At 40.0% G+C, this 14,300-nt stretch overlaps 1 protein-coding gene across 1 annotated transcript; it reads right to left on the reverse strand.

Annotated features, from left to right (window-relative positions):
* Window positions 1-4,017: 4,017 nt before the first annotated feature.
* On the reverse strand, window positions 4,018-7,699 carry LOC5579221 (metal transporter CNNM4). Its single transcript, XM_001664251.2, has one exon. The coding sequence runs from the start codon at window positions 7,478-7,480 to the stop codon at window positions 4,859-4,861; it is 2,622 nt and encodes an 873-aa protein (XP_001664301.1). The 5' UTR covers window positions 7,481-7,699; the 3' UTR covers window positions 4,018-4,858.
* Between the last annotated feature and the right edge of the window lie 6,601 nt (window positions 7,700-14,300).

Genomic DNA, 14,300 nt, shown 5'->3' on the forward strand with positions numbered 1-14,300 from the left:
AACTTGGCAAAAGCCAGACCGAGGGTTCAGCCTTGACAAGTTAAGCTGTCAGGCAGCTCCAACTGAATACCATACAAAAAAAAAAAAAAAAAAAAAATCTTGGATCGAATAGACGCTTCTCAATTAACTACATAAGTGTTCCTATTTCCGCTCACGGTAAACAGATTTCGTGACGAGATATCCGTGCGAAAAATGTTGATTTTTGACACGAAAAATCAATTTTTACACTAGTGAGCGGAAATAGCGGATACTGGTACACTGATGGTATATGGTGGTATATGCATTTTTTTTCCAAAGTTTTGACATTTATCAGCACTGCTTACAAACGATATGAAAATGATGAAGTCTTCTTATCAAATACAATTCAGTTGAATGAAACATAAGCTTTGATATTGTTCCATCTTGAAATAGCTTCAACATGAATTGAAAAAACAATCTGAAACACTATATAATCAAAATTATTTGTCATAATTTTTATTCCAACCGAAATTAGATTATTTCTTGAACCTGGAAATATCAGAGAATTTCATTCATGTAAACGAGTAGACACTAGTGTGGGACAAAATTTAGATTCTCGCTCCAGTCCACTTTTTAGATTGCATTTAGGTCCCATACCAACTGTGCAAAATTTCAGCTCGATCGGAGAAACTATATTTAAGCTTCAGCCGTTCAAAGTTTGTATGGGATTTACTATGGGAAAACTTACTTTTGCAAAGAAAAATCGCCAGAGGTCATTGACTTTGTAATTGTAATTGCTCAATCCACACCCTGGCAGACAATTATCCGCCAATCTAGACACGGGCTGGGTGAGGACCTACCAAGCCTCCCCCGTTAACATGTCCTATACCGTTTAGCACACCGGGTTCTTCCACAAGCAGGCGCCGGAATTAAAGCGGTCCCACAAGTTTCAGATACATTAAATAGATATAGTCACTCTGCCACTAAACCGAATAGCGCCCTCCACCTCATCACCAGCACTGCCCATCCCGCACGCCAAACAAAATGCCGGAAGTGGCGTGCCGTGTAGCACATCAGATGTTCTACAGAGCACACCACCTCCGACACCATGCTCAACGTACAGCAAAGACAGCGCTAATAAAAGCGGAATGCGCCATTCGATTCAGTACCAGAGGGACTATAAATGTAACGAAGAGGAAATGAAAAGATAGTAGAAATGGTTTGGCTGTTGGATTGCTGAAACGAGAAGAAAGAAATAAAGTTATTACGTTAAAACGTGGTTTTTATAGTTGAATAAATGTATCGATAGTTTCTCATCTGTTTCTTTTCCGTATCGTAGTTCCGTAGATTCTATCCACCTCGAGTTTTGTCGACTCCGCTCGGGCAATGAGGACCGCGATGAAATGAAAAATATAAAATATAAAAATATGAGCATTAGTGTTTATCTATTATTTAATGTAATTCTCATTTGCTTTCAAATACCTAAGTAACATTTGAACTCTGCCTCTATCAGAAAATTCTAATAATTCATAATTTATTCTCCTACACTTTCCCTAACACAAAGTATTCCTATTTAATAAGACAAGTGCAAAAGCACAAATAAAAGTGTGGGACCGCATCGAATCATGTTGATGCCCTCAGAGCACTCATTCTTCGATTTGCGAAATATGAGTCCGCTGAAAACACCGACCCGACTCGGCGCAATCGCGCACCTCTACCCAGTGATGCCACATACACAGATTTATCTCTACTTACACAGATTTTTTCCTGTTCTTGCCTACAGATATCTGTGATCACAGATCACAGATTTTTGAGACAAAAAAAAAAAGATTTTAGAATATTACAGCTGTTTAGCACACGGTTTTTGGAAAATATGAAGCAGAAAAGTTTTTTTTACTGAAATACTTAAGTGCATTATAGTTTTAGAATGAATTATGCACTTTTAATTTATTTTTAGTAGAATAAGTTCAAATTAAAAATTGTTGATATGCCAAGAATAGTCATAATACGTTTGCAAAGGTTCTTTTCGATCTAAAAAGGGTTTATTTTGATTTTAGCGCAACACAGATTTTTACCAAGATTTTTGGAGGTTGACTTAAGATAAAAAAGATTTTTTCGCCTAAAAACACAGATGAGAATCGAAAAAAATGTGGCAACACTGCCTCTACCGGCACCTCCGCACATGTAAAAACTTCTGCGATAATCCTGTGGTGTGAAAGAAATGCGCAATATTACTTTGATTTCAATCCTAACTTCATGACCCGTAGGCTCTACGCGTATGATTGTTCATTATTTAGGTTATTTAGGCTAAATATACCTGTTTATACCTGTACATCACTGCCCATAACTGCATATTTGTCACATTAGACATTTTTGACAATTTTGAGTTAATACCGGGGAGAGTCATCAAATGACAAATACATTCGATCAACTTACTGAAATCTGTGAGATTGTTCTAGAAAATTCGAAAAAAATACCAAGTTGATTTGTCACATTGGCAATTGTAACCGCATAACAGTCACATTGAGATTATACATCAGCCTCATAATGCAGTAGCAACGAAATTTCTATCAGAATTATTTTCTGACCATTCATCCAATATGCGATACGAGTTGTACAAAATTTCAGCTTAAAAAAGGCGCTATTAAATTCTTAGTGATTTTTTGAAATTTTAGTTTCCTCCCATAATGCAATAAAATGCAAACTTGGTATTCCATTTACTCAATGCCTACTTTTGTCGAATGTTACAAATATGCAGTTATGGGCAGATCAGAAAAAAACGAAAAACGACTACGAATATCTTGCAGCGTAAAGTTTAAGTAATCAAATATTCATCCTCTCTTCGACCCTGCACTATAATAACCTCCTAATATAACGCAGAGCTAAAGATTCTTTCTTGCGTTACACATTCTGAACAAGAAACCATTTTCAAATACTTCCCATAATTTATGCGAGACAAAACAGATTCCACTTTCTACGTAATGTAACCCAGCATTAACAGCTGCCCAACTCTCCAGACCTGCGCCCTCGAAGATCCAAGGTGCTGCTGCCACTTCTTTCCTCAAAGTCTGTCTATCAATTCCGAACTCTATTGCATACTACAATACCAAGCAGACCCTATTCCTTACAAGACACAGAGTCACAACCCCAATGTGATGGATTTACCCACAACCTTGTCATAACCCCTCTTACGTTTCGCTATCCTCGGAAGTCACCCATATTGATGCTTGGCAAAAATATCAGTATTCAATCCACAAATCCCAGATTACACCACATTACGTTGGTCCGTTTGGCGTCGCCGGTGGATACCTGTTCTGACATTCTTTTCTTTCAAACTCCATTTCAAGCCAGTCCCCCCACTTTATCAATAAGAATGTTGACGAATCACGATAATCTGAAGATCGTGACCAGAACGGAGGTAGGATTTATCACTAGGGACCAACCACCACCAAAAAAAAAATCGCCAGAGGTCATTGACTTCTATAAAAATTCTGAACACAGATCTCGATAGGTATTTTTACGATGAAACATTTTGCCTAAGACCGCGAAACAATCCGACACTTGTGAAAAATGTTATTCAATTAAAACCTATTGGCAAGGCGACGTTGATTAACACGTAAAGGAATAACAATAATAACAAAATCTACCAAAAATTTCGAATAGTCTATGCTTCATAACTTTTTTCATAAGCATCGGATTTGCGGTCTTCGACAATGTTGTTCATCGTAGAAATACCTATCGAGATCTGCGTTCAGAATTTTTATAGAGGTCAATGGGCGATAGCTGACGATTTTTCTTTGCAAAAGTAAGTTTTCCCATAGTAAATCCCATACAAACTTTGAACGGCTGGCGCTTAAATATAGTTTCTCCGATCGAGCTGAAATTTTGCACAGTTGTTATGGAACATAAATGCAATCCAAAAAGTGTACTGGAGCGAGAATCTAATTTTTTCGTATAACCGTGTCCCAGGCTAGTAGACACCCTAAAACAAGCGCAGACAAGCAAGAGCAATGGGTGAATGGCCAATTTTCGCGGGAAATAAAAAGTCCGAAGCGCACGTTTTGATTCGATTGTGTGAAAACTAGATTTTATTCGCATAATCTCCTGCATTGGATTCATGATAATGCACAACAAATGTTTTATTTTTTTTTCATCTTCTAAATTGCAGCAATGAAACGCTCTGGGACGATTCATTCGTGTTTTAAATGTATAAACTGTGTAACATCATAAAATAAACTAATACCTGCTTTTCCTCCATTTCTACATAATATAGTACTTGTGTGTTCAATTCAATGCTATCGAGCAGTGTTTGGGGGATGGGAGGGGGAATATCCCGAAAACAAATCGTGACGCGTCTTTTGCCCGTCCCGTTCTACTACGAAAAAGGAACTTAATTCGTGATTTCACCTACCGGTAGGTACTGTGTAGTTCTCTCTCGATCTCTCTCTCTCTCTCTCTTTCTGAAAGATACCGTACATACATTTTTTGATAGTTGGTTATACAATTTCGGTTCTGAGTTGGAAGCGATGTTCGATGTCTCTCGACGGCGATTTTGGGGGTTTCCCTCGATGCAGTTATGCAAAATGTGAACACACCTCTTTTGAACACGATGCGATTCCCTCGGCGCAACTCGCGGGGAAGGCCACTAACCAACTTTGAGGGTGGTGAAATTTTTCACTTAAATTCTATACTATCAGTTTTTTTTAAGGTTCGTGTTATCAACGTTTAGGGCAAAAATAAAACTTTCTTCTTTTATTAATTCATCTTAAATAGTAATAGCTTTGATTTGATTTTCATAATGATAATATTAATCTTTGACTACAACCAGGACTACAAACATTACTATCAACTTACTTTGCGAAAAACAGTTTAGTGTAGCATTATGAGGGTACAAAGAACATTAAGACTTGGAGCGGGTCAGCAGAGGTTTCTCCGAGTCATCGAACGTGACGGCCAGGCTGTTGCTGCGCATGCTGGTGATGGCATTGACCCCGAGGTTCCCCGGTGGCACCGGTCCATTGTTGTGATCCGAGAGGATCGTCGTCGGTGACGGAGCATTGCTGGTCGGTTTACTGGCCTTCGGAGTGTGAAGATTGGCTACGGTGTCTGCCCCGTAGCTGCGATCGTCTTCATCCAGCGAGTGCAACAGCTTCTCCACTTCGTCGTCGATGGGATCCAGCGATTGGTCGCCGAAACGCTGCGAACGCTCCATCAGGGTAGCACGTTTGGCCGCTAAGTACAGATTCCGTTTGATTTGGATGTAAACCACCTCGGTGACCGCCTTGACAGTGTAATCCGGGATGAAGGTGTGGCGCAGCATGGCGTCCATGTTGAGGGATTGCAGGGAACCCATGATTTGTTGGGGCGAATCCACAGGGACATCCACTCCTACATTCTGGATCAAGGCTTGCGTTCCGAAGTAAGTAAATGGGCCGCTCTCGAAGATTAAGTTTTCCTTGCCGACGGTCACTTCAACGCGACCTTCCAAGATAAGCACGAAATAGTCCACCGGTTTTCCGCGGGTGACGATGAACATGCTGGGGTCGTTACGATCTTTACCCTTGAGCTTAACGTGGTGCACAATGTCCTGATTCAGCAGACGACGGAGGATCGTTTCGGACACCGTCTCCATCTTAAATGCGTCCACCGAGGTGCTCAGGTACTGGAACGTGGCCAGCGTGAGCTGCGGTGAAATGCGCAAGCGCTGCGAGTTGGTGTCGCGACCTTGTGCGAATACTGTAAAGTCCTGGCGGAGTTTGGAACGATCGCGACGCACCTTGCGGCGATTGTCGGTGAAAACGTCCGTTTCGTCCATGATTTCCGCCTGGATCAGTTCCTCGATGACGTCTTCCAGGGTAATCAACCCGACGGTTTCGTAGAACGGATCCCCTTCGCCTTCGTTGTTGACGCGGTGGACAAATGCCATATGACCTTTGTGGCCTTCCTTGAACCCTTTGAACATCACATCCAGGGTCGTGTCTTCGAACACGAAATGGCACGGATTCTGATAGAACTCGCACAACGTTTTAAGCTGGGTATTATCGTCCGGGTCGACGAATGCCAAGTCCTTGATGTAGAGCAGTGTGACAATGTTCTTCCTATCACCCTCGTAGACCGGTATGCGCGAGAATCCGGATTTCATTATCTCGGTGATGGTTTCAAAGTCCAGCACAGCATCCATCGATAGCATAAATGCATCCTCAATGCGGGTCATTACCTCTTCCACGGTTTTTTTCCGCAGCTCCAACACACCGGAGATAACGTTCACTTCATCTTTGTCCAAATCGTTGATGTCCGTCGTGACTTTGACGAGTTCCTTCAGGCGTTCCCTATTGTAGAAGTTGCCAATTTCCTCACCAAGCAGATAATCGAGCACCTTTGAAGTCGGGTAGGACAATGGAAACGTTATCAGCATTACGGCTTTGGTGATGAATATCGTTTTGGCTCCGACGGCTAGGCCATGCCTAGAACAGATAGCTTGCGGAGTTATCTCACCAAAGATTACAATCGCAATTGTCGAACAGATGATCGCCACCAATCCGGATGTCAGACTGTCCAACAGAATGGTGAACGTCGAGTTGACCAGCACATTACCAAGGAGAATACTGCACAGAAGATAGTTTCCGTGATCCCGAACCGGTTGGATAGCACGCGCGTATCGCTTCTCCTCATCCGTTCCCGTATTACACAAGATCTTCAGATCGGTCCTGTCCAGCGACATCAGCCCCAAGTTCAGCCCGGAGAACAAAGCCGAGAACATAAGACACACTCCGATGATGATAAGCGAGCACCAAAGGGGAAGGATCGACTCATGACTGGTCAGTCGCATCCACGGTTCGGAACCCTGGTGGATAAACGGTTCCACCGATCGGGCCAACTGTTCCGTAGCTGTCTCATTCGAGGTTTCATACTTTGCACACACATAGAAATACTTTCCACTAGTCCCCGGGGGAAGTTCAATTTTCACCAGAGCGCTGTGTTCACTGATCGATTCCTTGCTAACGCGGAACTTGTTCGTTACCGGAACCAGACACGACCCCCCATACACATTATGTTCCTGTGTAAAAATCACCACCGTGTTCTCTGTCAGACCGGTGCCGAACAGTCGAAGCGTTACGGAAGAGTGCGCCAACACAGACGGAACAGCATCCTCGTCTATGATCGGTTCCTTTGCAGCGTGCTCCACTCGAAGGCCGTGCAGCATTAGGTTCTGCTGACTCGACGTAATTACCGCCCCCGCCGCCGTTTCTGCAACACTGTTCTTCCCCCCAATCCCTCCATCACTGCCAGAAGCGATACTGCGCTGCATTCGAGGGATCTCATTTGTCGGGAAGAGCGGCCGCGACGGCAAGAACAATAAACGATTCCCATTCTTCCGCTGCTCATTTGCAGGCACTTCTGATGCACACACTCGGAAAGATTGCGACACTAAGGCCAAAGTCACTAATGGCACTACTAATCTGATGACACCCCGATAACCGATAATGATTGTTCGCGACGAAACTCCACTGGCCTTCGGCATATTTTTACTTTTCCACCGAAATTGAAACAAGAACTAAACAACTACTACTGACACACTGAGGATTGATGGTACCCGTCGTCGTCGTGGAATCCGTGCATGTTCCGTTCCGTTCCGAGTTCGATCTAGGTATATTATTTTTGTTCTTCTTGCTGCTGACTAGCTGGCTGCTAGAGCAAAGCAACTGCGGAGCGGAGGATGACCACCGCACCAAGATGACTCACTTTTGTTGTCAGTTCGGGGCCGAGTTCATGCGGTTCATCGGATGGTTAGAGCGTCTTCACCAGTGGCTCCAAATGTTTCAACTGTACGAACTTGTAGAACAGTTTTGACTTGGCGTTAATTTTCACACACAGTTAAGCTCGTTTCCTTACAACGTTTTTGCTGATCGCATCTTGCTCTAATGCATTGAATCTAGCCAATATCCTTTGTTGCCTTGACACATCAGAGTTTTCAAAAGTTATCACGTTTACAAACAAAATTGACACAAGAATAATCTCATAGATAATTGATGATTTTTATATTCTCCAATCTATGAATATTAAATATTCACTTGAAAACTCATCCTGTACTTCGAAAAGCTCAGTTTGTTCTACTGTCTTGCCTTCAGTCGCACACACAGTTTATATACGAAAGGGGGAGTAAAACCGATAGTAGAATAACCAACAGAGACAGAAATTTCTCCAGACTTCTGGAACATTCTAGAATCTAGGCGTCGAGAATTTTCGCCATTATGTTCCGAAAACAAAATTTATTGAGTACTAATTCGTGGTGTACTGTATTGCACACAAATCATGTGATTTGCAGTTAGACTCAATGTGGTGTACACGTGTTCCGGTATTGGGTGCTGTCCAATACTAGAGGATCTGCCCCTATTCCTTCAGAGATCCTTCCAGCGATTTCTCAAGGGATGCTTGAAGGGATTTTTTCAGAATTTGGTCAGGAAAATCCTAGAGCACTCCAATGCTACTATGTACCTCCATTTTTATCTTGGCTTTTCGTCAATGGCAAATTCAACACTAGAATACTACCTCCACTAATTTGAACAGAGATTACTCTAAAGAAATCCTAGCGATGTGTTTTATTATTTTTAGCGATTTTTTCAGTTGTTACTTCTAGGAGATTCCCACAAATATTACACTGAAATGAATTTTATTGTAGAAACTACTGAATCCATGGTAAAATTAAGAACTGCACCAACGATTTTCAACCAACTACATTAATCTGTTAACTCTACCATAACATAGTCAACGAGAAAATATATTCTGTTTATTTAACCAGAGTTGTAGTATTAATGACTAGAAATATTCTAGATTTGACAAGTCTGGCATTGTACTTTTACCATACCGGGTACCCCCGTTGGTTTGACCACATTTAATCTGAATACTTTTTAATTTGTACCCCGCTAATTTGCGTTCAGATTAAAAATGGTTCAAACGTCATTTAGCTCATGGAAATAAAACGCTGTGGAATGGAGCGCAGAATCAAAACAAAACAGTTGAAGAGGTAACCAGAAACACGTTTCTAGGGTGACTAGATGTTCAAATTAAAAATGTACCCCGATGGTGTGCATGAGGTACGATGGTGTGCATGAAGTACCGTTCAAATTAACGGGGGTGTACGGTACTGCGTTGTACGGTGGGTGTCACGGATTGAAATAGAATGCTTTGTAGTCGAGGCTACAATGGACATAGTCACATTTACTACACTGCTCAGTGATTTTTACCAGATTATAGTAAACTTAACAGAACTTTGTAGTCGGTTAAAAATCGTTGGTGCTGTTCTTAATTCTACTATGGATTCGATTATACAACAAAATGTGTTTGCGTGTACAGGTTTATAATAGAGTTTAAAAAATCGTTTCGACATTTTTCCAAGAACCCGTACAATAATTCCTTCGTCGTTTTTCATCTATTCCAATAATTTTCATGAGGATTATTAAACAAAAATCAAGGTTCCACACCAGTTACAACTACAGCAGTTATTACAGTTATTGTTCCGATCATTACCACATAAATTTCTTCCGAAATTCTTCAAGAAATTTCTTCGAAAAGTCTTGTAGAACATTATTCAGAGATTCGAATGTTTTTTTTAGTATTTTAAATATTTTCATCAAGAATTCTAAAGTTTTTTTTAGGAGTTTATTGTAGGAATTCATCAAGGCATATTTAAAACACACACACAAGTTTCATCAGAGATAACTTAAGGCTATTCCTTAGAAAATCCACGCGGATTCATTTTTGCAATTTTCCTACAAAAAATCTAAAACAAATCCTTGGCATTTCCCTGGAGACATCCCTTGACATGATTGAAAAAAAAATTGGAAGACTTTCTTGGAAAAAAAATGGAATCGAAATCTTGAAGATGCTTCAACGGAAATGTTGCAGAAAGACATAGGCAGACTTGGCAGAAACTAGTCTGAGATGGAAAAATGAGGCGATTTTGACGTTTTACTGGCAGTAAAAATTTAACTCAAAATTTTCAACGAAGATCCTCAAACAATTCAAATGACAGTGCAAGAAAAATGCGAGAATTTTGACGTTAACTACATCTTACGGCAACATACTGGGTGCAATTGATTGCTTTGCTCTTGTCCACAATTGATCAGCAAAATTTTCTCGTTTTATTTTGTATGGGGAAAATGAAAGCACTAATCGAAAAAATATTTGGTAGGCGTGATAGTCATTATCATCACGTACAACCGGTACCAAATATTTTTTCGAAAACAGCTCCCAATTTTGTGAAATAATTCGTTAGATGCTTTTCGCCATACAAATATTTTTTGGGTTACCTTTCAACGATTTCAACTAGCGCATGTGCGTTACTATGTGGCGAGTAGCGAACCATTGAAAATCTAAAATGTTGTGACCCTCACGAAATTATGTTAGATTTTGAACACTAATAACTCAGCCATTTATCGATAGATTTTCAATATTTTACCACCAATCGGTCAGAAATTTTTACAACATTTTAAAACCCAAACGCAATGACAGCGGAACGGCAACGGAAAGCGGAACCAGTTCGCCAGCATGAACTATAGCATGCTTGTCGACTCAGACTTGGTTCACTTTCGTCCGTTGACAAATCACCCGCATAGAAAAATACAATTTGCCACTAGAGTGTCCATTTCCCAGTCGTTTTGCTCGTCCCGGAATTCGGGACAAATATCTATGCTTGTCCCGGGAAATCCCGGGATTTATCAAATTTTTAATAAAACCGGCATTTCGGTTGAAATGCTCGACACTGAAGAAGTCTGTTAGTTGCAGAAGAAAATGGCCTATCAGTTAAGATGAGCAACATATTAGAGTTGTACTCTTTCACATTATGATTTTCTACTCAATCAAATAAGGTTGATAGTGGGGAAAATTGCCATTGAAATTGAAATATAGTGATTTTCATCAAATTTTACGTACATTTCGGGAATCCCGGGATTCCCGGGATGTCCGAAATAAAATCCCGGGATTTTGTGTCTCGGGATGTCCCGGGATGGACACTCTATTTGCCTCACATTCCCAACAGTAAGCTTCATTTATCTGCTAAGGTTACTGTATCTCAAATTGTCGCTATTGTATTGAACAGTATGAAGCCTGATGCCAAATACCATTAAAAGCTGTTTATGTAATCTACACCAAACAGTAACATTATATCAAAGTGTACAGAAATTGTTGAATTACATAGAAATGACAACTCCTAGGATATGGTGGAAATATAACACAACTGTACCCAAAATTGTTTTGCGCAACAACAATACACATGAGCATTTCACCAAAGACAAATTAAAGACCTCGATGTCCCTTGCAGTTTCCCAAAATTTTATGGCTCATAAGGTAATCTAGAATGCCGTGAAAAGTGTACTGCGATCTGCCAAACTTGGGTACCTTTTGCACTACCGAGGGACCAAATGCAGTACTAGAAGTGGTACCCAATCTGAGCCCGAGTGCGACGGACCTGATTTCAATGTCCGCCACCAAAGCGGATCGCGCCAGAGAGACTCGCGACGCGCCTCAACTCGCCGCATTTTGAAATCAGTTTTTTAGTGTGGCGCTGAATTCCTACGATTTTTATGAACACAGCGCACTATTCACATATTAGCTGCGATGCTTGGGGCTCGAGAAACAATAATTTTAAATAAATGTTGGTCTTGATTTCTACCGGATATATACACACAAAAAAATTGTGCGGTAAAAACTACCATTTTAGAGGGTTAACTTAAGCGCTCGTACCGGCAATTTTCAGCAGATCAGAAATGCGCTTGAATTTACCATGTCTGTTGTCGAAATCAGATTGTTGTAAATTATTTCTGTCAAATGTACCAGTAATGTGGTGGGATGTACCGTTAACATAGTAAACTGGTTTGAAATTCCATGGTAGTTTCAAAAATGGGCGTAGTTAGCTGAAATAGTAATTTTTACCACAGAATTTTTTCTCATGTAACATTAATATTAATATTTAGGAACAGTTGGATTAACTGTTCTACGTATTCATCTTTATTATGCACTCTTGAAAAATCTCAATGACCGAATCTGTGAATTAATGAAACTTTTAGTCAGACATAACGGAATTTGCCTTATTTTATCTAAAAGATGGATGCGTGTGTACCTACATTTCTACAAAACGTTTGTTTCAAAATAAGAAAAAAGAGAACAACCATTTATTTCAACAATCTCAACGCATGAGTAGCAACCTCTGAAGCTAACTATCGTATGGGTATACCCAGACTATGGGCATGCCCTATATCAACTGCAGTGATTCGCAGTAGACAGGACGTCCCGGGCCGGTTTAGGGACAAAATATCGAAAGACAAAACGTCGAATCCCAAAACGTCGAATCCCAAAACGTCGAAAGGGACAAAACGTCGAAGGGACAAAACGTCGAAAGCAGTAATTTTTCTAGCGAAGGTATTTGGATAAATAGTGTTGCTAAGGACAAAATGGTTGCGATGCGAACGGTGTTGGAAACAGCAAAATTTGCAATTTTCATCACTGACCTTGATTTTCATCACTGACCTTGATCATTGCAAATCCTTAATGTCATTTGAATGTATAACTAATTCAATGTGATGTGAGCTAACTACTGACAACTAAGACGTGATTTTTGGCAAATAGTAAATTCTTTATTCTTTAACAACTTACTCATTCTTTCCTTGAATAATTACACTTAAATCGAATGATTGATGTTCTTTTCAGAAACAGATATTCAAAATCACATATGTAGATATCAGTATCTCTTGCAAATTTCCAATATGTAACATAGAATGGAGTACCAAACATCGATTTATTTTATGTGTAGAGAATTTATATAGTTGATCATTTAAAACAAAAGTACTGAATAGTTAAAACGATACATGTATCGTCGAGTAAGTGATAACCGATTTAAGTAGAATACCATTAAATTCCAACTGAAGGATATTGATAGTTTCAGTTCAAAACATGTGTTTGACTACAATAAGCACTTTGATGAAAGTGTTTTGAAACCTGAAAATTAAAAAAAAAACAAATATTTTAAACAATTCCAACATGTTTTAGCAATTTCCAATTTGAGTTTATACTACCCTTTCCAAGATCAACTAAAAATAACGGAATCGAGAAAATATATATAAAAATATAGGAAAATATAATCTTCACTGTCCGAATTTTTCAAAACATTATTTAGTATTTGCATTTCACGTTAAGTTCTGAACGATTTTCTTCTTATTTCCTCAATTTAAATCAAATAAGTTGAAGTTTTACCACATATTCCCATTTTTTTCTTTTCGACGTTTTGTCCCTTCGACGATTCATCCTTTCGACGTTTTGGCATTTGTTAGCGTGGCAATAACGACTGGTAACCCTATATACGGTTGATCAGGGAAAACGTTGAAGAAAGGTGAGCGGTAATGAGAGTGAAGTAGTTAGAAACAGGTCAGTTGGACAGACGGTTTGAAACCTAGCGGAAAGAAGCACTGAGAATTGTAAGTAATTATGCAATATTGTTATGAAAATGAATTCTAAATAAATCTGTTCTAGTTTAAGCTGATCAACAAGAAAAACCCGACTTTCGATCTGCTCTAAAAACAGTGTTGTGATTGAATCACCCTTAGCGCTCCAACAGCATTCGACATTTTGGCATTCGACATTTTGTCTTTCGACGTTTTGTCCTTTCGACGTTTTGGCATTCGACGTTTTGGCATTCGACATTTTGTCTTTCCACGTTTTGTCACCCAACCGTCCCGGGCCCGATCTATCTGACAAGCCAATGGACCGATGCACGAGTTCACTAATTTGACGTTTGAGCGGTGCCGAATTCACTTGTTGCCATGGTCACGTAAATAACACGGCACCGCTCAAACGTCAGATAGTGAACTCGTGCATCGATTCATCGGGCCCTCTGTCACCGTAGAAGATGGTGTATCCATCCATGTCGATAGCCTGTAACTAACAGTAGCTTTGTAGCTGCAATGCTACCTCTGTATAACAGTTATCGTTTACCGATGCAAATGCTCTAACCTAGGTCGCTGTTCATCCTGACAGCTGATTAAAATAAAAAAAAAACAAAACAGACTAATGATGACGACGATGATGCCTGTCCGCTGAAATGAACCTCATCTTTATGTAAAAATAAATATGAATATCGATACATACATCACGGGGTAAATAAGCTAGTACGCAAAAATCGTCATAGGCTGTAAATAAAAATATAGAAAAAATAATACAACTACCGTTCGTTCTTTGGTCGCATATGAATGAATCGGCACGAGTGAGATGTGCGTCTGAGTCCTGATGCGTCCTAACTAAAAATAACTGTATCTGTAGTACATACGTTGTTTTGATGTTTAGAAGCGGCA

This window comes from Aedes aegypti, chromosome 3 (assembly GCF_002204515.2).
Source record: "Aedes aegypti strain LVP_AGWG chromosome 3, AaegL5.0 Primary Assembly, whole genome shotgun sequence".
Lineage (NCBI taxonomy): Eukaryota > Metazoa > Arthropoda > Insecta > Diptera > Culicidae > Aedes > Aedes aegypti.

Bases quoted from the DNA above. Each gene is read 5' to 3' on its own strand.
- LOC5579221 (XM_001664251.2), bottom strand. From the start codon at position 7,480: ATGCCGAAGGCCAGTGGAGTTTCGTCGCGAACAATCATTATCGGTTAT.